At 58.4% G+C, this 24,855-nt stretch overlaps 5 protein-coding genes and 1 non-coding gene across 16 annotated transcripts in view; 4 read left to right on the top strand and 2 right to left on the bottom strand.

The window, feature by feature from the left end:
• SULT2B1 (sulfotransferase family 2B member 1) overlaps positions 1-573 on the top strand; it is a 35,875-nt gene extending 35,302 nt beyond the window's left edge. The window contains exon 7 of the mRNA XM_040252388.1: positions 352-573. Coding sequence (XP_040108322.1) covers positions 352-545 — 194 coding nt within the window. The 3' untranslated portion in view covers positions 546-573. The remainder of the gene's footprint in view (positions 1-351) is intronic.
• Positions 574-943: 370 nt separating this feature from the next.
• Positions 944-11,890, bottom strand: FAM83E (family with sequence similarity 83 member E). The gene is made up of 5 exons (XM_040252386.1): positions 9,850-11,890; positions 8,172-8,339; positions 7,706-7,830; positions 3,349-3,785; positions 944-1,807 (listed from the first exon to the last, which is right to left on the bottom strand). The coding sequence occupies exons 1-5, from the start codon at positions 10,321-10,323 to the stop codon at positions 1,530-1,532; spliced, it is 1,482 nt and encodes a 493-aa protein (XP_040108320.1). The 5' UTR covers positions 10,324-11,890; the 3' UTR covers positions 944-1,529.
• On the top strand, positions 3,753-6,910 carry SPACA4 (sperm acrosome associated 4). Its single transcript, XM_040252387.1, has one exon. The coding sequence runs from the start codon at positions 5,361-5,363 to the stop codon at positions 5,739-5,741; it is 381 nt and encodes a 126-aa protein (XP_040108321.1). The 5' UTR covers positions 3,753-5,360; the 3' UTR covers positions 5,742-6,910.
• On the top strand, positions 4,308-4,380 carry TRNAG-CCC. Its single transcript has one exon. It is a non-coding gene; the product is annotated as a tRNA-Gly (tRNA).
• Positions 11,891-12,906: 1,016 nt separating the features above from the next.
• RPL18 (ribosomal protein L18) lies at positions 12,907-17,064 on the bottom strand. The gene is made up of 7 exons (XM_040252385.1): positions 16,667-17,064; positions 15,365-15,451; positions 14,895-15,002; positions 14,265-14,363; positions 13,674-13,797; positions 13,454-13,523; positions 12,907-13,024 (listed from the first exon to the last, which is right to left on the bottom strand). Exons 1-7 carry the CDS (start codon positions 16,667-16,669, stop codon positions 12,949-12,951), a joined length of 567 nt encoding a protein of 188 aa, XP_040108319.1. The 5' UTR covers positions 16,670-17,064; the 3' UTR covers positions 12,907-12,948.
• On the top strand, positions 16,933-24,828 carry SPHK2 (sphingosine kinase 2). 11 transcript variants are annotated; one of them, XM_040252368.1, is made up of 7 exons: positions 16,933-17,082; positions 18,040-18,216; positions 20,915-21,383; positions 22,174-22,323; positions 22,461-22,555; positions 22,646-22,761; positions 23,150-24,828. In XM_040252368.1, exons 2-7 carry the CDS (start codon positions 18,178-18,180, stop codon positions 24,240-24,242), a joined length of 1,962 nt encoding a protein of 653 aa, XP_040108302.1. In that variant the 5' UTR covers positions 16,933-17,082; positions 18,040-18,177; the 3' UTR covers positions 24,243-24,828. The 11 variants fall into 11 exon arrangements, with proteins under 11 accessions (XP_040108302.1, XP_040108303.1, XP_040108312.1 ...); XM_040252369.1 differs by having other exon boundaries at positions 16,978-17,082; positions 18,062-18,216; XM_040252371.1 differs by having other exon boundaries at positions 17,077-17,195.
• The last annotated feature ends 27 nt before the right edge of the window (positions 24,829-24,855 follow it).

Below are 24,855 nucleotides of genomic sequence, written 5' to 3'. Positions count from 1 at the left end.
TGGAAGAGGAAGTGATACAAAGCCGGGGAAGGATGCTAGACGGGGAGCCGGATGCTCTGGGTAGAGATTTAAGAGTTTGGTGGGGGAAGGGGAGAGGTCTGCTGGAGGGGTGAGCAGGGCAGAGAGGGCCTGACGGGCAGGGGCAAGAATGGTGTCCGGGGGTCTGGCCGGGTGACTGGTGGCCAGCGATAAAGTGTCAGCCGTCAGCAAAATGGAGATATGGGTGGGGGGAGGGGAAGGACAGCGCTCTGGCAAAGGCCAGGAGGTGGGAGAGAGGGTGCTGGCGTCTTGGCGGCGGGGGCACGACGCTCCGGCTGCGCCTCAGCTCCGCCTTCCCTCCGCTCCCTCCAGGGGTCTGCGGGGACTGGAAGAACCACTTCACGCTGGCGCAGAGTGAAGCCTTCGACCGCGTCTACCGCGAGCAGATGCGGGGGCTGCCGACCTTCCCCTGGGACGAGGACCCCGAGGACGCCAGTCCGGACTCCGACCCCGGTCCCGACCCGAGCCCCAACCCAGATCAGGCCTCCGAAGCCCCCCACCCGTGACCCTGAGAATAAAAGCGTCTCTCTCCTGCGCGGGCTACTCGATGCGCCGCGGAGGGGATGTGCCGCCGGCGGGCTGGCGGGGCGCCGCCGAGGGTCTCGGAGGCTGGGGTGGGGGCCCCAGGGGGGCGCCCAAGGCCTAGGGGAGGGCGAAGTCCTCTAAGCCCGCTCGCAGGCCTGTGGGGCCGGTGACCCAGAAGCCTCTCCCAGAGGCGAAGATGGAGGCAGGGAGGCCAGCGCGGGGCACCCGACTCCCCCCCACTCCCCCCGGCCCGGGTGCTGCGACCCCGACTCGGGATCCTGGGGAGGGAGGCTGATGGGGGCCAGGACTCCCGGGTCTGAGGGACGAAGGAGCCAGGTCTGGACTCCGGGGTCTCCCGTGAGGCTGCGGAAACGCACGCTTCTGGCATAAAGCAGTTTTATTTTGAGCAGAGGTAAAGGGCAGCCCTAACAATCCGCCACTTAGCCCCCGCGAAACAGACTCGGGCCCTGCTGGCTTCCCCTCTCTAGCCCGGACCTGTTCCCCAGCGCCTCGGGATTCGGCTCGGCTACCCGCTCCGGACGCTTCTCTCCTCTCCGCGGCCAGGCTCCGTTTACCCCACAGCTCCTGAGCGCAGGCGGGTTCAGGAAGCCTCCCCTCAGACCCGAGAACCCCATCTTCACCACCGCACAACTCCAGCACGGGGACCACTAGGCCAGGCGTCTCCTCAGAGAAGTTCTGACCCGGCGGGAACAGGAGATGTGCTGTTAGGACCTCGCCTAATGGAGACCTCCTGCCCATTTTCTAGGCTGCGACACTGAAGTCCAGAGTGGGCACTGGGCTTGCCCGCATTCTAGAACAAATGGGGGGGGGTGGAATTCCTTGGCATCTCCCAGACACCAAGGCCACAAGCTTTGTCCCAGGTAAAACAGGGAGGCGGGGGGCTCTGAGTGACCGCTGTCTGACCAGCCTGGGTCAGGGCTAGAGCCATTTGGCTTTGGCTCCGGTCAGGGCCGCCCCCTGAGTCCTGGCTGGGTGGCCCTGTCTGGCTGCTGGATGCCTCTGGGTTCCAACAGTTTGGAGGCAGCATCTTCAGCAAACCTCCTCCGAGTCGGGGACAGATAGCGGAGGCGGTGGCCAGGGGTGAGGGGCAGGGGGCCGCCCCAGGGCTGGGACCAAGCCAGTGGGCGGGCATCTGCCTCCCCACCGGGGGCCCCTCCAGCACCCCGTTGCCTCATCAGGGCCTTGGCTGGTGTGTCCTTGGAGCCCCAGGACTTCTTGAGCTGTGGAGGGAAAGTCAGGGAGGTGAGAGGTGCTTCTCGGGGGTCCCAGAGCCTGGGGAGAGAGAGAGCAGGGCCGGGGGAGCGGGGGGGAGGATGGAGAGGGTGCTTAGGGAGGAGGGAGGGGAGGAAGGAGGAGGTGGGCTGCAGGGAGATGAGAGTGGAGGGGTTGGGGGGAGGTGAGAAGGCCTTCGCGTCTCCAGAACCAGGAGGGAAGTGAATGGGGAGGCTGGGGACCCCCAGACCTACAGAGGGGGTGCGGAGTTGTGTCCCCGTGTGCAGCTTTGCAGTGGGGAGAGGAAGAGGGTGGCGAATGTTTGCCAAGGGAGGTGATGCCAGGTGAGGGCGGCTCAGGACCAGGAAGAGGCGAGGACCTTGCCCTTGCCCATCCCTCTTCTCCTCTTGATCGGGACCGAGGGAGGTGATTCCGGGGACATTCATTTCTCTCCGGGGTGGCCTCAAGCTCCCACTTAGCAGATGGGGAAACGAGGCTCAGAGGGGGCACAGCTCAGCCGAACTGACCCTAGGTCTGCCTGCATCCAGGGACACAGAGAATGGGGGCAGGCTCTGCCAAGTGTCTAAGCAGCTGGGAGAAGGGAGGGGAGACCTCCTCCGACCTCCCCAAGCCCCCTCCCCAACATGCGCAGCACACTCGAACCCAGGAAGCCAGTGAGCAGAGCATTAAATGTTACACCTGGGAAGCAACCAGGGCTGAGATCCAGTTACTCCCTGGTGCCTTGGTTTCCCCACCTGTGAAATGAGTGAGTGGAGAGCTGTAATCACATCCACCTCAATGGTTGTGGCAGTTCAAGGTGAAAGTGTTAGTTGCTCAGTCGTGTCCAACTCTTTGCGACCCCACGGACTGTAGCCCACAAGACTCCTCTGTCCCTGGAATTCTCCAGGCAAGAATACTGGAGTGGGTTGCCATGTCCTTCTCCAGGGGATCTTCCCAACCCAGGGATGGAACGCGGGTCTCCTGCATTGCAGGCAGATTCAGACTGTTTGTGGCAGAAGTTACATTTAATCAACTCTGAGGAAGCACTTGGCATGGGGCCTGGAGCATGGCAAGGTGCCCAAAAAAAGATCGTTGCTTTGACCTTGGGCAAGTGAAACTCAACCCCTCTGTGCCTCAGTTTTTCCATCCATACACCTGAGCATTAACAGGAGTATCGCCTCACTGCCATGGGAGGAGGAGGTCAGGAAATCAAAATAAATTCCATCTGGGGACTTTATTGTAACAATGGTGATTAATCTATTTCATTTGACCGTGCTGACTCCTCCTCCCAAGCAAACTGAGGATGGGGACAGTAGCTCAGCCCATGTCCCCAGTGAGAACGCTGAGGCTCAGAGAAGGAGGCTCTCAGGGTTTCTGCCCTGTGTCACTAGTGCTTCCCTGCCCAGCACACAGTAGGGATACCAGAAGTGGACCCTGCCATCAGGAATGCAGGGAAGCAGTTTTGCTTCCCCTGCCCCGGGACCAGGCAGCTGGCAGGGACCCTCACAGGCCTCCATCCTCTTCCAGGCCCGCCACCCGGTCTCACCTCATCGTTGTCTCCATCACTAGAGCCTGACAGGCGACTCAGGTCCCAGAGGGAGCGGCTGGGCCGGGCTGGGGGGCCGCTGGGGATCCGGGCGCGCTGTACGCTCCTCAGGATGTCACTTAGAGCCGGGCCTGGCGCGGCCAGGGTCTCCTGCCTGGCCCCCTCAAAGACTTGGCAGGCGGCCAGGCGTTGGGTCAGTGAGCCATCGGGTGGTGGTGGCGGAGACAGGGGGGCCACAGAGCAGCGGTGGGCCACGCGGTTTGGGCTGTGGGCCAGCTGCAGCCCCCTCAGGGCTCTAACAAAGGGACTTGGGGTGGGCGCGGGTGGGAGCGGCCAGGAGGCTGCATACAGCGTCCGGAACTCTCGGCTGAAGGCATCGGTGATTTCTCCAGTCAGCAGGGTCACCAGGCCACGGTGCAGGCGAGAGTCACTCCATGTGAAGCTGGGGGTCACAGAGGGTGGAGGGGAGGGTCAGGATCTCCAAGCAGCCTCAGAAGTCTGGCCTGGCCCGCATCGCCCGCCCCCAGCCTGGGCACACGGAAGGGCTGTGTGACCTCAACCAAGTCCTGCAATCCCTCTGACCTCAACATGCCCCTCTGTAGAATGAGGGCAACCAGGTATCTACCCTAGAGGGCTGATGGGAAGGCATGAACTAACATACTTAAATGATCACCTGGAATCAGACGAGTTGAAACCTGGGCTCTGCCCCGTTCCCAGTTTCCACCTCTGGAAAGAGATGGGATTCTGACACCCTCTGGGACTCTTTGAAGACTCAGTTGCTTCCTATTATGACTGCCACTTATTAACTGCTTGCTGTGTACCAGGCTCTGGGTGTGCCTGCTCCCTGCCTCTGTTTGCTCATTTGTTACACGGAACTAAAATACAGGAAGATTAGAGTCAGAAAATATGGGTCAGGCCCCCTGCCCAGTAGGTACTCAGCGTTAAAAGTCTGGGAGTCAAGACTTCCCCAGTGGTCTAGTGGCTAAGACTCTGCACTCCCAACGCAGGGGACCTGGGTTCGATCCCTGGTTGGGGAACTAGATCCCACATGCCATAACTAAAAGATCCTGCATGCAACTAAGACCCAGCTCAGCCTAATAATGAAATTAGAAAGAAAAAGAAGCTCCACACTTACAATGCCCAGGACGTGGGTTCAATAAATGGTCGGGGAACTAGATCCCACATGCTGCATGGCATGGCCAAAAAAAAAAAAAAATCCCCCCCAAACTATACTTCAATTAAAATAAGTAAATAAATACTTTAGAAGAGTTTAAAAAAATTAAAGTCTGCAAGCCATGGTGAGCTGTGCCCTTACTATCCCTGTGATCACACTGGTTGTGATTTAGAGAATCGAGCACACGTGCTGGTACACAGAAGGTGCTCAGTAAATGCTCTCTTTGGAATTAAATGAACCTGGGCTCTCCTCCTGGCTCAAGGGAACTTGGACGTGTCATGTTCCCTCCCTAAGCTTCGGTTTGCCCATTGCAAAACCAGGCTTGCCCTGATCCACGTCATCTTGCGCCTAGGCGGGTACCATAGCAGCACCTGGCAAGGAGGGCCACTTCGAGGCCGGGATGACAAACGCCAGTCCAAGCATCCTTACCTCATGGGGTGTCAGTGTCCTCACTCCCCGGCAGGTCGGCGGGCCAGCCTGCCTGCTCGGATTGTGACACCCCTTCCCCACCTATGACCTCAGCCCTGGAGCGGCCAGTGGGAACCCTGGGGAGGCGGCGCATCTGTGAGGTCACCCCCATTCCGCTCCACAGAGACTCCTGTCGGGCAGCAGCCGCTGGCTCATCTCCGTCCCCGGGGGGGTTTCTGAGACCCGAGGATTTGAGAGCAGTGGTCACAACGGAGCTTGGGATTTGGACGAGGAGCATTGGGAACTGAGGCCACGCCGGGTGCTGGGCCTGGGAGATCAGAAGCCCCGAGGGCGCGAGGCGTGTCGTTTAGCAGTTCCGGGAGGCCCGGGAAGCCCACGGCCTGGCTGGGGCACCGTCACCGCCGCCAGGCCGCCATGGTCCTCGGCTGGCTGCTGCTTCTGGTGATGGTTCTGGCCCCCGGCACGACGGGCGTCAAGGACTGCGTCTTCTGTGAGCTGACCGACTCCACGAGCTGTCCGGGCACCAGCATGCGCTGTGGCGATGACGAGGACTGCTTCACGGGCCACGGGGTGGCCCCTGGCGTCGGCCCCATCATCAATAAAGGCTGCGTGCACGCCACCTCGTGCGGCCACGAGGAGCCCATCAACTACATGGGCGTCACCTACAGCCTCACCACCAACTGCTGCAATGGCCATATGTGTAACGGGGCCCCCGACCCAGTGCGTGGCCGGTTGGCGGGGGCCGCTGCCAGCCTGGCGCTGAGTGTGCTGCTGCTGCTCCGACACGCGCCGTGACCGACCTGGAGGGCAGGGCCTGGGGCTGGTCTCCCGGCTGCTTTGCTCCCCCGGCCCCCCATCTCCATCCCCTTCCCCCATTAAATGGCCAGAGGCCCTGGACAACCTCTCGTGGCCCTGGCCTCATCCATTCTAGGGCTGCCCACCAGAGGAGCCCGATGCTCTGGAAGCAGCCCCAGGCCCTCCAATTTAGTGATGGGGGAGCCATGTCTGATGGGTTGGACTGGACTACTGTATTTCATTGGTTCTAAGACGCGTTATCTTTTCAGATTTGGATCAGGATGTTTCTTTCCTTTGGTGGCACCTTAGAGTCGATGAAATATGGTTAAAAAAAAAAACAATTACACACAAAAAAATCAAATAATAATAAATGACAGCTGACGTTGATGCAGCACATCTTATGTTCCGTGCCAGGCATGATTATCTTACGGAATCCCCAAGTGAAGCTGACAACAAAGATTCTCTTCCAAAACCTCCCAGTCTCGGGAATTCCCTGGTGGTCCTGTGGTTAGGACTCCATGCTTTCACTGCTGGGGTCCCCGGGTTCAATCCCCTGGTTCAATCCCCTGGTTGGGGAGCTGAGATCCAGCAAGCTGCAAGGTGCAGCCAAAAAAAAAAAAACCCAACGTCCCAGTCTTAATGCTAGTGGTTCTCAAAGTGTGGTCCCTGGACCAGCAACATCAGCATTAACCAGGAACTTTCTAGAAATGTCAATTCTCAGGCCCCAACCCAGGCTGGCTGAATAGGGGTTGGGCCCAGAAATCTGGGATTTATTTAACAAGTCACCCAGGTGACTCTGGGGCTTGCTCAAAGTTGAAAGCCACCAGGCTAGGGCAAAGGTAATCAACTGGGCACTTCTGCCCCCGAGGGGGGGCACCTGGCAATGTCTAGAGATGGTTTGGGTTGTCATAACTGGGGAAGCCGGATGCTGCCCATATCTCCTGGGTAGAGGGCCATCCAGCCCAAGAAAACTCCCCCGCAATACAGAATCATCCAGCCCCTGTCTTGAGAAACTTTGCTCTAAATGCGCCAACCAGACCATCCCGTTGTCTAGAGGGAGAAACTTGGGCACAGAGAGGGGAAGTCAGTTGCACAAAGTCACACAGCCAGTAACTTTGAGCTAGAATTTGACCCCAGGCCATCGGGCTCGGAGTCCACATGCCTTGCACCATGCCGTTCCCAGGAAGTAAATGCTGCTACTTTCACACTTTGCAGATGGGAAAACTAAGGTTCAGAGTAAGGGGAAGTACCAACCAGCCCAATGTCCCAGAGCTAAGAAGTCATGGAGCCAGGTTCTAGGGTCAGTTGGTCCCCAGGGAGAGAAGAGGAGGGACAGGAGATGGTCTGAGGACCAGGCCATTTGTACACCAGCTCTGATTTTTGCATCCTCGAGTGTGTGCTAAATCGCTTCAGTCGTGTCCGACTCTGTATGACACTGTGGAGTGTAGCCCGCCAAGTTCCTCTGTCCATGGGATTCTCCAGATGAGAACACTGGCGTGGGTTGCCATGCCCTCCTCCAGGGGATCACCCCAACCCAGGGATGGAACCCACGTCTCTCATGACTCCTGCATGCGCTGGCGGGTTCTTTACCCCTGCGCCACCTGGGAAGCCCTCTGATTTTTGCACAGAGGTTCAAAGAGGTGGAGACAGCCACCCAAAGCAGAGCTTGGACTCCAGTCCGGGTGTCCCTGGCATGGGAGCTCCCACACACCGGGAGCCCAGTTTCCCAGATGATGAAGTGCTGGGGCCAAAGAGGAAGACTTACCCCCAGGCCACAACGCCGCCCGGCGGGAGGTTCAGTGCCAGCCTGTTCTGCCACAGGACCCCTCCTCTCCCGGGCAGGGGTGGGTACAGACCCATCTTACAGAGGAGGAAAGAGAGTCTGGGGAAGGGCATGCCCCACTGCCTGCTGAAGGGGAGCTGGGGACCGGAGGCCGGGCGACTGGGGGTCGGGGGCGCCGCACCTGTAGGATCCTGAGATGACCCGCTCGCCGTCCAGCAGCACGAACTTTTCCCGCACGTTGCCGCTCACCTGCCGACGCCAGCGGCTCTGGAAACTGCACCCCTGCACGACTCGGATGTCTAGGTTCTGCGGTGGGAGGGCACACCCTTGCTCAGGCCAACCCTCCCCTCCCCCCTGACCTCCACCCGGTGCCCTCCCTCCAGGCTGCTCCTACCTGGGTGGCCCATGGGAGGCTCTGTCCCAGCTTCCCCAGGGGTCTCCTGTGGATAGTCTTAACTTTGACGGACCCCACGGGAAGGCTCACCCCAGCTGCCCCACCCCCATGCCATGGGCATCAGATCTCAGGGGACACTCTCAGCCAGCATCCACCTTGATGACCCAGCACCCCCTGGAAGGGTCTGCCCCCCGCTGCTTCCACCCCAGTGCCAGGGAATTGGGGTGTCACCCTCCAGCCACCTGGCCCCTACCTCAGTGGCCCAGGGGTTGACCCCCAGCTTCTGGGCCAGCGTCAGAAAGGCGGGCAGCTGCTGACGGTCCAGGAGCAGGTAGACGGGCACCCAGCGGCAAGTGGCAGCCTCCACCAGGTCCAAAAGCAGATCTGGGTCAGTGAAGACGTCCATGACCACGGCCACCAGCTGAGGGGTGAGGAGAGGGGCTGTGGGTGGAGCCTGGGGCTTGGGGGGCACATTCCGAGGGTGAGGTCCTCCAGAGCGTTTATTGGTCCAGGCTCCGTGGGACATTCAGGGAAGCTGAGGGGGAGACCCCGAGACACGTACTACTGTTCATTCAGCGCCTATATGTGAACTGACTCAAGGGACAGGAGTTTGAGCAAACCCCAGGAGACAGCGGAGGACAAAGAGCCTGGCGTGCCGCAGTCCATGGGGTCACAGAGTCGGACATGACCGAGCGACTGAACAAGGATGTGTGAATGAGAAGCAAACAGTCTTTCTGGAGCCCCTCCACCTCTAACTGCTGGAAAACTGTCATAAAGCACACGTCTGCAGCAGTACCCCTGGGCTTTGACACTACATGGCTGCCAGGCTCCAGGGCTCGGTGGGCTGGAGGCCCTTCACTGGGGACAGGGAAATGCTGAGGAGCCTGGAGCTGGCAGGCAGAAAAGGTGGTGGTGTTGAACCCTGAGTCACTGGCCAGAGGGCCTTGGTTCAAAGCCCCACTCGGCCACTTAAAAGGCGAGGGACAACCTGCCATGCCTCACTTTCCCTGTCTCCTCAGGGGGTACATGAAGCCCAACCTCATAGGACCCTCCTTGGGATTAGGTGGGTTAACTCATAAAAAAACACTTAGCGCGGCAGTAGAGACATAAAAAAGTTGACATAGAATGAGCCGTCCAAGGGGCTGCAGGGCAGACATTTTCAGTTCAGTCGTTCAGTCTTGTCCAACACTTAGCGACCCCATGGACTGCAGCACACCAGGCTTCCCTGTCCATCACCAACTCCCGGAGCTTGCTCAAACTCATTTGGGCCCCCCTAAAGGAGGATAAGGGCTTCCCTGGTAGCTCAGCTGGTAAAGAATCTGTCGGCAGTGCAGGAGACCCTGGTTCAATTCTTGGGTGGGGGAAGTTCCCCTGGAGAAGGGATAGGTTACCCACCCCAGTGTTCTTGGGCTTCCCTGGTAGCTCCAAGGGTAAAGAATCCACCTGCAATGTGGGAGGCCTGGGTTCCATCCCTGGGTTGGGAAGATCCCCTAGAGGAATAAGTGGCAACCCACTCCAGTATTCTTGCTTGGACAAGAATCCCCACAGACAGAGGGGCCTGGTGGGCTACAGTCCATAGGGTCACAAAGAGTTGGACACGACTGAGCGACTAAGCAAGGCACAAAAGAGGATAAAGACATTCACCCTGGCCGTGGGGGTGGGGTAGAGTAGGTGACTGAGGTATGCGGTCATACTTAGGTCCAAGAGGCATGGATGCCTGAGGCACCCAGGTCTTGGGGAGAGAGTGGGAACCCACAGATCTAAGAGGGTAAGGGTGAGATCGGGGCTGCGTGGATGCCTGGATCCTGGGAAGTGTGGGCATGCGCGGTCCAGAATGCCGGGCTCCCAAGTGATATTTCCTCACGCCCACGTCTGGGGGCCGACCGGTGAGGATAGCCAAGTCTCGGGGAGGGACCCCCTGCGGCTCCCACCTTCTGGGCGGCCCGAATCTCCTGATGCACCAGCTCCTTGAGGGACGGCTGGCCCTCGCCAGGCGGCTGGGTGTACAGCTGGGCCCGGGTGATCCCTTTCCAGGCTGAGTCTTCTGGCCAGCCCAGGCGCAGCGCGGGCACCGCCTCCTCCGACTGTCCCGGCCAGTAGGTCAGGCTGCCCGAGACCCCGTGGGTGGCGTCGGCTCCCTCTGCTGCCCTGCCGGGCTCAGGCTTCGAGGCTGTCCAATCCTCAGCCGCTGCCACCAGGCCCCGGAGCTCCTCTCCGCCCAGGAAGGGCCGCAGCCCCTCACGCCGCAGGCAGGCTTCGAACGCCTCCACGCCCTCGCCCAGCAGAGTCTCCAGCGCCAGTCGCTGGCCCTCGGAGTACAGGAAGCCGGGGCTGGCCTCAGTCTGGGGTAGTGCCCCGGGCCCTGTCTCCATTCCTTCCAGTGCTGCCAGCTGGGAGGCCGCCATCGGGCCGTTTGGCGGGGAGGATGGTGAGGCTGGATGTCCGGAGGGCTTGGCCGTCTTTGGACACCGAGCATCTAGAGGTCTCCAGACAGGCAGACTCCGTGTGGCCGTGCAATGCCACCCGCACAGCCCTCAGTCCCGACGGCTCGTCATCCTGACGATCGGACTGCCCAAATGAGGGACCGCCCAGAGTGTGGCGTTGCTCAGACCAACAGCCCGCTGGCCACCTGAGCTTCCTGCCAGACTCCAATGGTCTGGCGGAGCCCAAGAGTGGCCCCCTGCGTGTCAACCAGGCTGACCACCTGACCGTCTGCAGCCACCCAGCTCTGCTTTCTGACACGCCAGCCCCCCTCCAGCCCTGCTGGCGACACGAGGCTCCAGGTGACCCTGCCTCAGGCTGACTCTCCTGCCAGGCAACAGGCTGTCTGTTTGTCTCTGAGCATCCAGAAGTCCCTAGCTAAAGGCAGAGTGGGCTGCCCATTTGCCCCTGGCAGATAGCACACCTAACTGACCCTCTCTGGCTGTCTCTTTGATGGTACAGAAGACATGGATCGCTTCCAGCTGACAATCTCAACATCTGACCGCCCAGTGGAGCAACCAGCAGGCTCCGACGGAATGGATAGAATGTTTTTCCCGACAACCAGCCGCCTGACTCACCGGTCCTCACTGGCCGACCATCCCAGAAGCCTTCTCTGTGAACCGCCCCTCTCAGCCATGGGAGGGTGCACACCAGCCGTTAAGTCTTGGCATCACCTTTCCCAGCTGGGGAACTCAGTCTGTCTCCTCTGCAGGGTGAAGACCCTGCTCCCTGAGTGTTCGCACCCACTTGGGCTGCTGTGGGGGTGGGTGCCCTCTACAGGGAGTTTCGTTACAATGGAATCAGCCCATTCAGACTAATGGCCGGATCAACTAACCCCGGTTCCTAAGACCACTGATCCGGCCCTCTGAGTGATCTCAGGCCCACTCCAGCCAGGACTTCTGCCTTAACCCCACTGTCTCCGGCCAGCAGACTGTCCACTTATTCCAGGATGACCACTCTGCATCCCTCCCAAGCTGCCCCTTTGACAATCCTGACTCAACCTCTGCTCAGTGGAGCCCCGAATCCCTGTCAACAAGAAGCCCCCTCTCCAGCACCCAGTCGGCTCCCCTCCGCCAGACCACAGCAAACCAGCCCTGCAAAGAGAAGGAAGAGGAATAAAGCCAGGCCAGTCCCTCCCCCTCTCGTCCTCCCCAGACCCCCATCTCTCCCAGGTCTCCATCCCCTTCCCCTCCTCTTGCCTTTCTGGTCAGATCAGGGGCCTGGAGACCTTTATTCCTGTGGCTCTTCCGGCTGGCCGGCCTGCCTTATTCATCAGGTTTCTTCCTGGGATCCGGGGAACCCAGCCCCTTGTGCAAATACAGGGGGAGGGCCATCACAGGCCCCTGGAAGTCTAGGGCGTGGGACCGAAGTAAGGGAAGGTCCCAGTGGCCCGCCAGACTCCGGCTTCAGGGGCGGAAGCTCACATCACCTGTTCCCATGCACCCTCTCCCCGACAGTGTCCCAATCCATTTCTACTTCCTGGTCCAAGCCCTGCCAGCCATCCCTACCATGGAGATCCCTGAAGGGAGCACGGGTCCTTTAAGAGTAGGTGTGGCTGGTTCAAAAATGAAGCAGGTGTCATTAACATCAGACACCTGGGAAGGAGGTGGGGCTTCAGCCTTAGATGGCTGCTTAGGTCCCAAAGGTGCAGCAGGGTCCGAGGGCGCCAACAGGGTGAGGGTGGCGCCAACAGGGTACCGCAGACACTCAGGCCCCTGCACTCTGCCCCCCATAGCACAACGAGGGGCTCATCCCAGAGGCTGGTCTACATAGAGGGGTTGTCACTGAGTCACCATGTCCCTCTTCTTGCAGCCCCATGAACCACGGTATGCCATGCTTCCCCGTCCTTCACCATCTCCCAGTTTGTTCAAATTCATGTCCATTGAGTCAGTGATGCCATCCAACCATCTCATCCTGTCGCCCCCTTCTCTTCCTGCCCTCAATCTTTCCCAGCATCAAGGTTTTTTCCAATCAGCCAGTCACATCAGATGGCCAAAGTATTGGGAGTTTCAGCTTCAGCATCAGCCCTTCTAATGAATATTCAGGGTTGAATGACTGGTTTGATATCCTTGCTATCCAAGAAACTCTCAAGAGTCTTCTCCAGTACAATTTAAAAGCATCAATTCTTTTCAGCACTCAGCCTTCATGGTCCAACTCTACATTCATACATGACTACTGTAAAAACCATGAGTGTCGCTCAGTCATATCTGACTCTGCAACCCCATGGACTGTGGCCTGCCAAGCTCCTGTCCATGGGATTCCCCAAGTAAGAATACTGGAACGGGTAACCTTTCCCTTCTCCAGGGGATTTTACCGACCCAGGAATCGAGCCCAGATCTCCTGCTTTGTAAGCAATTCTTTACCACCTGAGCCACGGTTTGGCCGTACAGATCTCTGTTGGCAAAGAGAGGGGCATGGTACCCACTGCCCAAAATGATGGGGTTCTCCTTGAGGGCTCCAACCCTCTCCCTCCCCCCCACTCCGTTCCCCAATAATAAAGAAGACTGTTAGCATCCAAAATCTTTTTAATAACAAGGTAGACTCTCGGGTTAGTTTTTGTAGCCACGGCTGGCTCGTCGGCCTCTGGCGCGCTCAAACTTCCGGCCCTTGGAGCGGACGTAGGGTCTGCGGGGAGAGAAGGGGCCCAAGTTAAGAGTGAGTCGGGGCTGCTGGGGCCTGCCAGCCAGCTGGGAGTTGAGAAATGTCTGCTCTAACACAGCAGCCAGCACAGGGACACCAGCAGAGGGCCTCATCAACTGAGGCAGGGTCAGCGGGAAAGCCTGGCAGGGCAGGGGGCCAGATGGCCAGGAGTGACTGAAGGGCCTGCGCTAGGCCCTGGGGGTGTCAACCAGGGCGCCCCAGAACTGGACAAGGTGCAGGCCCCACCCGGGGCGGGACAGGCCCTGAAGAATCCACACCAGTGATGCTGGCTGGGCAGGAAGCTCAACACCCAAACAACAGAGCTTTAGGCAGAGCTGTGAAGGAAAAGCGGAGATTCTAGGCTGACAGAAACAGCTGGAAGCATGGCAAGGCTGACGTGCAGGGCATACTCACTTGGTGTGGCTATGCGGGGTTCCTGGGGCCTTGCCGAAATGCCTGTACACCTCTCGGCCCTTGCGAGGACCTAGGGAAGGGGAGGAAGGGGCGGCTCAGGCTGATCCAGGCCGGGGTGTGGGGGGAGGGCTGTCCCTGACCTCCCAGACCCAGAAAGGGAAAGGCTGCCAGGAGCCCCACGGCTCATGACAAACCCCTCGAGCCATGAAGCACCACTCACCAGAGAGGAGGACAGTGCCACAGCCCTTGGGGGAATCCAGGGCCAGCTGGTCAAAGGTGAGGATCTTGCCCCCGGCCTTGAGGATGCGACTCCGGGCGCGGCTGCTCACTCGCAGAGCACACACCTAGGGGACAGAGGACGGGCATGGTCAGAGCCCCCCGGACGGCGACCCAGGAGCTGCTGGGACCTCTGGTCCGCTGCCCAGACCCAGCAGGAATTCCAGCTGCTTATTCTGCCTGATAACCAACTACTGGAGGCAAACGCCTGAGCCCTAAGAATGCAGCCATTCTTACCAGTTTACATCTAGAAACCCCCCTGACACGACAAACCTAAGCCAATACACAGGTGAGAAAGCTGAAGCAGAGATACCGTGGAACACTGTCCAGAGATAACAAAGGGACAGAGCGAGCACCATCAGCAGGGCCCAGAAGGGGCTTGGCCAGGGACGCCCGCCATCCACACCATCCCCCTGCAATTCAGGCCTGATGCCTGCCTCACCCAGAGGTGAGATGAGCCTGACAGCACCACAGCAGGACAAGGACCTCCGCGTGACACACACAGCGTGCTCCTGAGCCACACCTCCCCACTCACCTTCAGTTTGGGCACCTCCTGGACACGAACATCGTCGGTTACAGTCCCCACGACCACAGCTGTCTTGCCCTCCCGGCCAGGAAGCTTCATCTTCCGGATCTGGGATGGGCACAGGGGAGGAGGCAGTGATATACACATTAAACAAATCCCTGCTGGTGCTTACATCCAACCCCACTGATCCAGGCGTCCCAAGGGCCAACAGCTGTGCCTCATTTGGGCTAAACCCACCCATGCCACACCTCTCTAACTACCACAACAAGCCTACTCTCAGGACCAGCCTGGGGAAACCTCCAAAAAATGTGCAAACTGATCTCTCCTACAGAAAGCTTTTGATACAGAGGCCTTGCTCTAAGACTTCAAGCCTCAGGAAGATTTCATAAAAGACACTGTAAACTGCAACCCCACAGACACGGCGAGAAAGAAACTAAGGCTAAGCCAGCCCAACACTCCCACTAGACTGCTTCCATCGGAGGTGTCAGAGTCCTGCACCCACCGCTGGATGCAGTTTAGCCAGCTAACAGCCAGGCTGCTACCAGAGAGCTCCAAGCCCACCCTTCTTCTTGAAGTTGGGCTCCAGACATGACCCAGTTGCTCCCCCAGGTTGGCTAAGCCCCAGCATCAGCCCCTCACCATCCGGGAAAGGGAGAGCGGTGGCCGGTTGGTGCGGCTCATGAACAATCTCTTGAGGACAACCTGATTGAAGGTGGAGTTGGTTCGTCTGGCCAGGAACCTGTACAGCTGGAGAGGAAGGAAAATGAAGAGTGAGAACCCAGGGCAGCCGAGCCCAGCCCCTTCCTCCCAGCTTTCTAACAAAGGGGCAAAAAGATGACTGAGGGCTTTCCACATCCCATAGAGCTCTAGGGAGAGAGCTGGCCGAGTCCCGCCCTGCCAGGGACCCAGAAAATCCCCCACACCACCCCCCAGCTGTGAACAGGCCCAGAGACTGAAAAAGCTGGAATCTCCAGCAGCTCTGGGAAAGCAGCAGACTCGTGCCTGTGCTCCAGGCCCCTGCAGGGAGCCTGTGAGCGAAACCAGCATGGAGGCTCTGAAGTTCTGTTTCCGGGGTGTCCTTGATGAGGGGTCTCTGGCCCAAACCTCACCTTGACCAACAGCCTCAGGTAAATGTCCTGGCTCTTGGGCTCCTTGCGTCGAACCTTTCGGTCCTTGTTGTGGCGGATGTCAACTCCCTGAAGGGGTGAAGGAAGGGAAGACCGTGAACCCAACTCTCGTTTGGCAGATACCACATAAACATTTTCAATTATTCCTTACATGCAAGAAACAGCTAAAGGCGCAGTCTCTGGAGAGAACCAACCCCAGACGCACACTGAGAACAATCTGGGAAAATCACTTAAAACTCCCTGGGTCTCAAGTCACTTTTTTTTAAAGAAAAAAAGGTAAAGAGTGCTAATTTTACACAGTAAGCTGTCAGCTCAGCTCAATGACCTTAACGGCACCCCTATTAACTCAAATTTTTAGTTCTTTAGCAGCTATGTTTTTCAAAAATGTAAGTACCATTTAACCTCTCAACGCTTGTTCCCACACGTGGAGCTTATCAGAAACAAACCAAGGACTGACTTTGTTATCATAAAAGCAACAAGCCTTTTTTTCAAGTACTCTGTACAGAACCAATCTTAAAATGACTTTTCAAGCATTATCTTGACTCCAAAAACCTGACCAGGTTGCTTTCCCCCTCTAGTGCTAAGAATGCTGAAGGAAGCCCATGATTTCCACCATAGCCTCTGCCTGCTGTCCTGCAAATTTCTTAGACTATGTCATGAATTGTAAAGAACTACTTGTTAATAGCTCTCATTCATCCAGCACATTTAGGTATGCAAAGACCCTTGGTGAGCACTTTCGGTGAGCACTTCTTACCCAACTCACATCTTTGAAACAAAATTACTGGGTCTCCAAACAACAGATAGATGTTTTCCGGACACAGGGAATGCAGAGGGCAGGGAATTGAATCTCGAACGGAAGCCCGCCTGGCCCCCAAACACCGGCACCAGCCGCTTGACGACTCCCGCCACCAGCACCCAACTTTCCAGGCTGGGGAGTGACAGAATACAGGGGCAGCACAGGCAAGAGTGGCTGTGGAACCAGTTCCTGGACCGAATCCTGGCTCCGCCATTTACTGGCACTGTAACCCTGGTCATACTACTTAACCTTCTTGCCCCTCAATCTGGTAACTTACGATGGGACCTATATAATAGAGAAGTACAGAAAGAGTGGGAGACTGAAGAAGCCCAGCCCTGGCCTTCGGGCTTCCAAAACAGCTCCCGACCGCGGGAGTCGCCTCCTTCGAACACCCGTGAACCCCTGCCTCCCTTTGGAACGTCCCCAGCCCGGGGCCGCAGTGGATGGCGGCGGATGGTCGAGCCCAGGACTCCGCAAAGCTAGCTCACCATGATGGCGCCTCCTCCTTAGCCAGGTCCGGAAAGAGAGAGCAGACGCGGAATGGGCGGGGAAAGCCTTCAGCGCATGGCGCCTACCTGACATCACTTGGGCGACGCGGCGCTCTACTATGACTCACGCCTCTCTATGGTGAATCAGAAGGCCCGCTAGATGGGCGTTTCCGGAATTGAGTGAAGGAGCATCTAAAGGGGAACAAGGGCTGCGCCAAGGACGGAAGGACTCGCACGTCGGGGGCCTCTCTAGCCCTATCCACGCCCTGTTCTTGATAGTCTTCCGGAAGAAAAGGCTCTCGGAGCGAGAGAGATGTCGCGCGGAGCTAGTAAGAGGCGTCGCGCGGTGACGCTCTGGCCCGACGCCGACGGCCTCTCTGTGGCTCCCGGAGGACCCAGAGAGCCGAGTGTTAGAGGTGAGGAGGCGGGGCTGTCTGGCTAATCTGGACCTCGGGAAACCTCTGACCTCAAGCTTTGGGCGTTTCCTCAGGAGGCTCTCTTCTGTCTTATTGCTTGCTGCGCCTCTCAGGTGAGGTTGCAGCTCGCGAAGTCTTACTTGAGATGTAACCCGAGATCATCTTGCTGCACTTCGATTGTGACATCCTGAATTACCAGTTTTTAGGTTCACTTCCTCCCTCTGGCCTCAGATGGCCCTTCCCTGAACCCTGCTTGCCCCTGCCGTCGGGAGGCTGCTTTTCCCAGCGGGAAAGATTCAGGTGGTCCAGCGCGTTTCACTTTGAGGGATGTGCACGGTACTGGAGAGTAGAGGAGGCAAGCTGAGGCCCCCCCGGGCTTTGGGGATAGGGGGTAGAGAGGGGATGGGTAAAAAAAAAAAAAACTGAAAGAGGGGAGGGGAGCCTTAGATTCCAAGAGGAGGAGGAATGGAGACCGAGAAGGGGAGTGGACAGAAAGCGGGGATGATGAATTGGTGAGCCGGGAGAGTGAGAAGACCTAGAAAGACGGAAGGTGGAGATCCAGAGAGGAGCAGCGACATAGAAAGATGGTGATATCGTTTGTAACCTAATTCAGTTCGTGGCTTTGTTGTTAATCCTTACTAATGGCGTGACCTTGGGCAAGTCATGTAACTTCTCGGTGCCTTACTTTTTTTATCTGGAAAAGTGGGATGATAGTAGGCCTGGCACATAGAGTGTTTTGGAGCATTTAGTTTAAAAATTAGTTTAAAAGCTCAGGACAATGTTTGGTTCATAATAAGTGCTTGCTAAAAATTAGTATCTATTCTTGCTACTGACTTTACTGGATGGGACCAGATGGACTGGTTGGGGCAGTGATGAAACTTCTTCCTTGTGGAAGCCCTGCCTCTAGGGCCTGCAGTATTCCTATAATAGCTTGGCCTCCTTTACTTTGCCCTTCAGGCTCCTACTTACTTCTTCACAGAGCCACAGACCAAACCTGCACCATGAGCCCTGACTCCTTGCCCATACCACCCACCCATGGCCTCCGAACCAGGCCCAGCGTCTTGCTGACATGGTAACACAGCGGAGGATTAGCAGATGAATGGACACCTTGAAGCAGAGGAGCGGCAGGACCAGGTAAGGGTCTATGTGAAAGTCAAGATAACCAAACCATGGGACAGTTTTCTTCTCCTCCTTGTCCCTGTGCCTTGGTCTTTGAGTCTCAGCCTCTTTGATCACTGTATCTTTCTTTTTCCTGGCGCCCTAAGCACACAGTGTTTCTCGGTCTCTCGGGTGTCTGTCCCTCTTTCAGGGTCATTCTTTGGCACATATTAGCTGGTGCTGTTGCTATTCTCAGTTGAACACTAGGTACGTTGTTTTGCAGGGAATGAACTTCATCCTCCATTTATTTCTTTGTAGCAAGCTCAGTCCCTGTCTCCTTCAGCATGTGTCTATCTACAGTTCTGTTTCTAGATCACCTGATATTATTCTCGCCTTATTTCTTTCAGTTTCCTCATGTCTTTGTCTCTCTATGTCTCTTTGTCAACATGTTTGCTTTCTGTCTCTTGGTCTCAGTTCCTCTCAGCCTCCAACATTCTCTCCGTCCCTCACCTTGACCGAGATACATATCTCTCTCAGATACTGTCTCTCCCATTCTCTTTCCTGTGTCTCTGTCTTGCCGTTTCACTGGGCAAATATTTATGCCATGATGTCCCCAGTTTTTGCCCAAGGTAAACAGTTTGTGAATCAATGAGCCTCTCCTTCCTGGTTTTCATTCCAAAAGTGTCTGTCCCCATCTCTCTTTGCGTCCATAATTTTCTGGGTTTTCTTATGTCCTTACCTTGCACATTCTTACTTCTGTTGTCTTTGTTTGTTTATATCTCTTTTCTGCTCTATTCTAAGTGTGTTACTGCCTCTGCCTCTGCTTCTCTTTTACTGTTTTTGCATATCTCTGCTCTTTGTTAGATGTGTTAAGATCATTCTCTATCTGCAGTTAAAGACCTCCTCCCCCACGCCCCCTTCTCTTTTATAAACTCAAAGAATGGGCCAGGCCCACGTGCCCTCAATAAAGATGGCGACAGGGGCGCTGCCATAGGACCATGTAGCCGCCTCTACTGCGCCTGTGCCCTCACCTTTAATGGCGGCTGATCTCGCGAAAGGCGATACCCCGCCCAGTTCTCCAGCGCTTCCGCGGCAAGCCCTTGCGCAAAGCTTGCGAGTCGACTGGTCACGCCCCCGAACACTCTCATTGGTGAAATTCAGGCCGGCCGCGCGGCCATTGGCTGAGCGGATGCACACCCTCCCCTCCACCCCTGGGTCTGGAGCGGACAGTTGATGACTAGAGGGGCTGTGTGAAGGAGGACCCGGCGTGTGAGGAGGGCCCGGGTCCGGGACGTGGGCCCAAGTCAGGAAGACTCAGGGACCAAGAGGAACGTATACGCAGGCCCGAGACTGGGGTACTAGTGGTGTGGGGTGGAGATGGAGAACCAGAACCAGGACTGAGAGATCCAGGAATGAAAACTCAGGTCTGGAGCCGGGTTCTGGAAATGGGGTGGGGATGAAGGCCCGGAACCCAGGGAACCGGAGACAGAGACTTAGGCTTATTGATTGGGGGGAACCTATGGATGAAGACCAGGCCAGAAGCCTGGGGACCTAGGGACAGAATCGCAGGCCAAGGACTGGGGGAGATCTAGGGCTCCGTGCAAACTGATTTAAGGTAAGGGGAGGGGGGCGCGGTCAATGCAAGTTTACGGGTGAACCTTGAAGAACCCCCCTGGGTCGGAGACAGAGGTCACTCCTAAGAGTGAGTCCACAGATGGGGGTGTGTCGGGCAGTTCTGGGCCTGGGCTAGGTGAGGGGCAGAACTGATAGGTGACTGGGTGGGTGGGGCAGTGGGGAACAAAGGTGAGCAGGAAGGAGGAGGCAGGAACAGGGCAGAGGGCAGGGGGAGGGGATCTCACGCCCAGCTCCCAGTCTCTCCCTGGAGAGCAGGCGGCCAGACGCCCAGGTCAGTGCTTGAGGCTCACCTCTTGGCCTCTGTCCCTTGCAGGTTCCTGCATGTGGCTCTCCCTCTCCGACCCTAGTCTCTCCATGTCACACCCCTTTCTCAGTCTTTCCAGATACTGGACCCCCTGACTCCTGCCTCTTCTGTGTCTTTCTCTACACTGTTGTCTTTCTGATCCTTGGTGTGCCTCTGGAGCCCTTACACTCTTCCTTGCTCTCTAAATACCTTTCATTGTATTAGGTTTCATCTCGCTGAGGCTGTTTGTCTCCTCTCTGTTTCTCTGGCTCTCAGACCTGTTTTCCTGTGTCTGAGTGTGTGCCTGTGTGTGCTCAGTCGTGTGTGACTATCTGTGACCCCATGGACTGTAGCCCGCCAGTCTCCTCTGTCTGTGGAATTCTCCAGGCACAAATACTGGAGTGGGTTGCCCTTTCCTACTCCAGGGGATCTTCCCGACCCAGGAATTGAACCCACATCCCTTGGATCTCCTGCACTGACAGGCGGACCCTTTACCACTGAGCCACCAGGGAAGCCCCATTGGCACATAGTATTGAATGATTATTGGGGGAATAAAAGAATGAATCTTTGCATGTCTGGGCGCGGACAGTCCCGGATGCTGGCCTTCTCGTCCACCTGACCTCTGCCCTGTGTCCTCAGAGTCTTCCCACATTCTGCCTGGGCCTGTCTCCCTCTGGTGCTTCCATCTTGCCTGTTGGCACCCCTGTTGGCACCCCTCGCCTCACTGTCCTCCTGTCCACAGGCCCTGCCCGTGCTTCCCTCTGCCCACCACGGGGCTCCTGGACTCTGACTCCTGCCCTCCTTCCTCCCCCACAGAGGCCAGAGCAGGAGCTGACCTGGAGCTGGGGCTGCCAGCCTAGAAGCACCCTGGACAGGGTCAAGGCCATGGCCCCCCCACCGCCACTGACCCCCAGCACCCCACTCCTGCATGGCGAGTTTGGCTCCTACCCAGCCCGCGGCCCACGCTTCGCCCTCACTCTCACACCACAAGCCCTGCACATACAGCGGTTGCGCCCAAAGCCCGAGGCCCGGCCCCGGGGTGGCCTGGTCCTGCTGACCGAGGTCTCAGGCTGCTGTACCCTGCGGAGCCGAAGCCCCCTGGACTTAGCAGCCTACTTCTGCGTCTACACCTACCCCAGGGGCCGGCGCGGGGGCCGGCGCAGAGCTGCACGCACCTTCCGGGCCGACGGGGCAGCCACCTACGAGGAGAACCGCGCTGAGGCCCAGCGCTGGGCCACTGCCCTCACGTGTCTGCTCCGTGGACTGCCACTGCCTGGGGACGGGGGTGAGGCACTGGGCAGCCCCTCTGCCCTAAGGCCACCTCGGTGTCTCTGCGGCTCTCCCTCTGTGGGCATCTCTGTGTCTCCTTTTCTGTGTGTCTGTCTGTGTGATGTGTCCCTCTGGCTTCGTCCTGAAAGAGTGATACAGAGGGATGGGCTACAGAAGGAACAAAGTCACAGGCAGAGAAGGAGTCGTGTCTGCTGCTCTTGCAGGATTTCAGTCTGTCCCCTTCCCCTTCCCTGGGTCCTGACCACAGATGAGTCAGAGGCTCCTGGGCTGGTGAGAGCAGCCAAGAGACGTGCTCCGAGGCCTGGAGATGGCATCGCATCCAGCTCTGGTTGGGGGGTGGGGGCGGGATCAAAGAAGGCTCTCGGGGAGAGACCCCCACCCAGGGTACTCAGATGGCACGAGGAGGTAAAGGTTCCGTGGTCCCCAGGTGGTGGGTTTCCCTTGGTCCTGACTGCTTCCCACAGTGGAGTAACCTGACCCCGGGGCCCAGGTGTTTGGGGGTGTGGATGGTGGAAACAGCTCTCCTCCTTCCTCCCTCGAGTCCAAAGGGCACTGGGATTAGACTCCCCAGCACTGCCTTTGTCTCCTCACCTGGGGGTGGTGGGTGCCCAGGGCTGTACACCTACCTGGGCCTGAAGCTGGTGAGGCCTGGGAGGAAAAAGCTGGACTTCCAGGTTTTGACACCAGCCCTCCACCAGCTCCACTGGGGCTATTTGCAGTTACTGTTTCTGAGGTGAGGAGCCTGGGTCCCTGATCTCTGTAGACTCCTTCCCTTCTCTCTGCAGAAATCACCCCAGACCTCCTGCCGAGGCCGCCCCGATTGCTCCTATTGGTCAATCCCTTTGGGGGGCGGGGCCTGGCCTGGCAGTGGTGTAAGAACCATGTGTTGCCCATGATCTCCGAAGCGGGGCTGTCCTTCAACCTGATCCAGACAGGTAAGGGCGGTGTCAGGAAGGAGGTGGGAGTTGGGGGCTAGGGCTCCGGAGTCCAGAAGCGTGGGGGTTGGGGTGAGGGGGTGTGGTGGGTTTGGGGATGTGGAAGAGCCCGCCTCACTTCTGGTTCCCCATGTTAGAACGACAGAACCATGCCCGTGAGCTGGTCCAGGGGCTGAACCTGAGTGAATGGGATGGCATTGTCACAGTCTCAGGAGATGGGCTGCTGCATGAGGTAGGGCAGGACCACCCTTCCTCAAGCCTGAGCCCGGGGCTCTGCGGGGGCCAGGACCAACACCTGGGTGTGCGGTCTCCCACCCTCCAGGTGCTGAATGGACTCCTGCAACGCCCCGACTGGGAAGAGGCTGTGAAGACCCCCGTGGGCATTCTCCCCTGTGGCTCAGGCAACGCGTTAGCTGGAGCCATGAACCAGCACGGGGGGTAGGTGGGAGGAGCCCTGCTGGGATAAGGGGCCTAGTCCATCTGCTTCGCAGCCCTCCGCTGCCACCTCACCCCCCAGACATTTTTGCCTGCCTTGTTCTGAGCAGTCTCCCTAGTGCCTAGAACTGTGCCTGGCACACAAGAGGCACTCAGTGAATGCTTCTGCAGTGAAAGAACTTGCAGGGATCCTGGCCCAGTAGAGCCCGCCTGGAGATGGCCAGATGGCTGTGGGTGGGCCCAGGCCTGGTTCCCCGCCCAACCCCCTTGTCTGCTTCCCTGCCAGTCCGCGTCCCGTGCACACACCCCTCCCCGCCTGGCCTGGGCACAGAGTGTCTCACCAGCCCTGTTTACTCTTTCCTGCTGTGTCTGTCCATGTCTGATTGTGAAGATTTGAGCCGGCCCTGGGCATTGACCTGCTACTCAACTGCTCCTTACTGCTCTGCCGGGGTGGCAGCCACCCGTTGGACCTGCTCTCCGTGACTCTGGCCTCCGGCTCCCGCTGTTTCTCTTTCCTGTCTGTGGCCTGGGGCTTCGTGTCAGACGTGGACATCCAGAGCGAGCGATTCAGGGCCCTGGGCAGTGCTCGCTTCACGCTGGGCACAGTCCTGGGCCTTGCCACGTTGCATACCTACCGCGGCCGCTTCTCCTACCTCCCTGCCACTGTGGAACCCGCCTCACCTGCCCCTGCCCATGGCCTGCCAAGGGCCAAGTCAGAGTTGACCCTGGCCCCAGCCCCAGTCCCTCCCGTGGCCCACTCACCCCTGCATCGCTCAGTATCAGACCTGCCCCTGCCCCTGCCTCAGCCTGCCCTGACCTCCCCTGGCTCACCTGAACCCCTGCCCATCCTGTCCCTCAATGGTGGGGGCCCAGAGCTGGCTGGGGACTGGGGTGGGGCTGGGGATGCTCCACTCTCCCCGGACCCACTGCTGCCCTCGCCCCCGGGGACCCCCAAAGCAGCTCAGCTCTCACCCATCAGCGAGGGGGCCTCAGAAATGGCAGCATCCTCTGGACTCCCATCTCCCACCCCTGGCGCCCCAGTAGCCATCTCTGCTGGGGGACCACCTGATCACCTGCTCCCTCCTCTAGGCACTCCACTACCCCCAGGCTGGGTGACGATGGAGGGAGACTTTGTGCTTATTTTGGCCATTTTACCCAGCCACCTGGGGGCTGACCTCGTGGCGGCCCCCCACGCGCGCTTTGACGACGGCCTGGTGCACCTGTGCTGGGTGCGCAGTGGCATCTCGCGGACAGCGCTACTGCGCCTGTTTCTGGCCATGGAGCGTGGTAACCACTTCAGCCTGGGCTGCCCGCACCTGGGCTACGCCGCAGCTCGTGCCTTCCGCCTAGAGCCTCTCACGCCCCGCGGCGTGCTCACGGTGGACGGGGAGCAGGTGGAGTATGGGCCATTGCAGGCGCAGGTGCATCCTGGCCTCGGTGCATTGCTCACGGGTCCTGCAGGCTGCCCTGGGCGGGAAGCCTAAACTCGACCAAGTTTGGGGCCCGCCAGGGGCGGGGCTTACATTCCCAAAGGGGCGGAGCCCGAGCTAGCGGGTATGGCGAGGCTGCTGGAGTTGGCACGGAAGCCGCACACCGGTCCCAGCCCCATCTCAGGATTGCGCCCTACCCTAGGGGACCAGAGGTGATGCTGGAGGGTGTCCCGAACTCCAAGGCTTGGGGTCGGGCAGGGTCACGGAGAAACGGGCTCGCCCCAAGGGTAGTGCCTGATCAATGAGGGCGGGATACACTCCAGGTCCTCGTGCCCGGCTCGTGGAAAGCCAGGTCGGCTGAGGGCGGAGCCTGTCTTAACGCGTCCAGTGACGCGACCTGGAATGTATGGGCCGGGGAGGCCTTAGCTAATTGGCCCCGTTTACTCCGGTGCCTCCACCAAGCTGGCCAATCAGCCCGGGAGCGGCAGGTTCCCCCGGGCCGGCGCTCCGACATGCACTAATGTTCCTCTACCCCCGGGTGGGGAAGTTCGTGTCCTGTCTTCTGTGCGTTCCCCCAGCCCCAATCTTCAAAGCAATTGAAAAGGTCTATGCAATAAAGGCAGTGGCTTCATTCCTCTCAGGTCCTCGCCCCTTCCTCCATCCAGCA

This window comes from Oryx dammah, unplaced genomic scaffold (assembly GCF_014754425.2).
Source record: "Oryx dammah isolate SB20612 unplaced genomic scaffold, SCBI_Odam_1.1 HiC_scaffold_13, whole genome shotgun sequence".
NCBI lineage: Eukaryota > Metazoa > Chordata > Mammalia > Artiodactyla > Bovidae > Oryx > Oryx dammah.
Note: the sequence above shows the minus strand (reverse complement) of the source record. Positions and strands in the feature narration are given on the sequence as shown.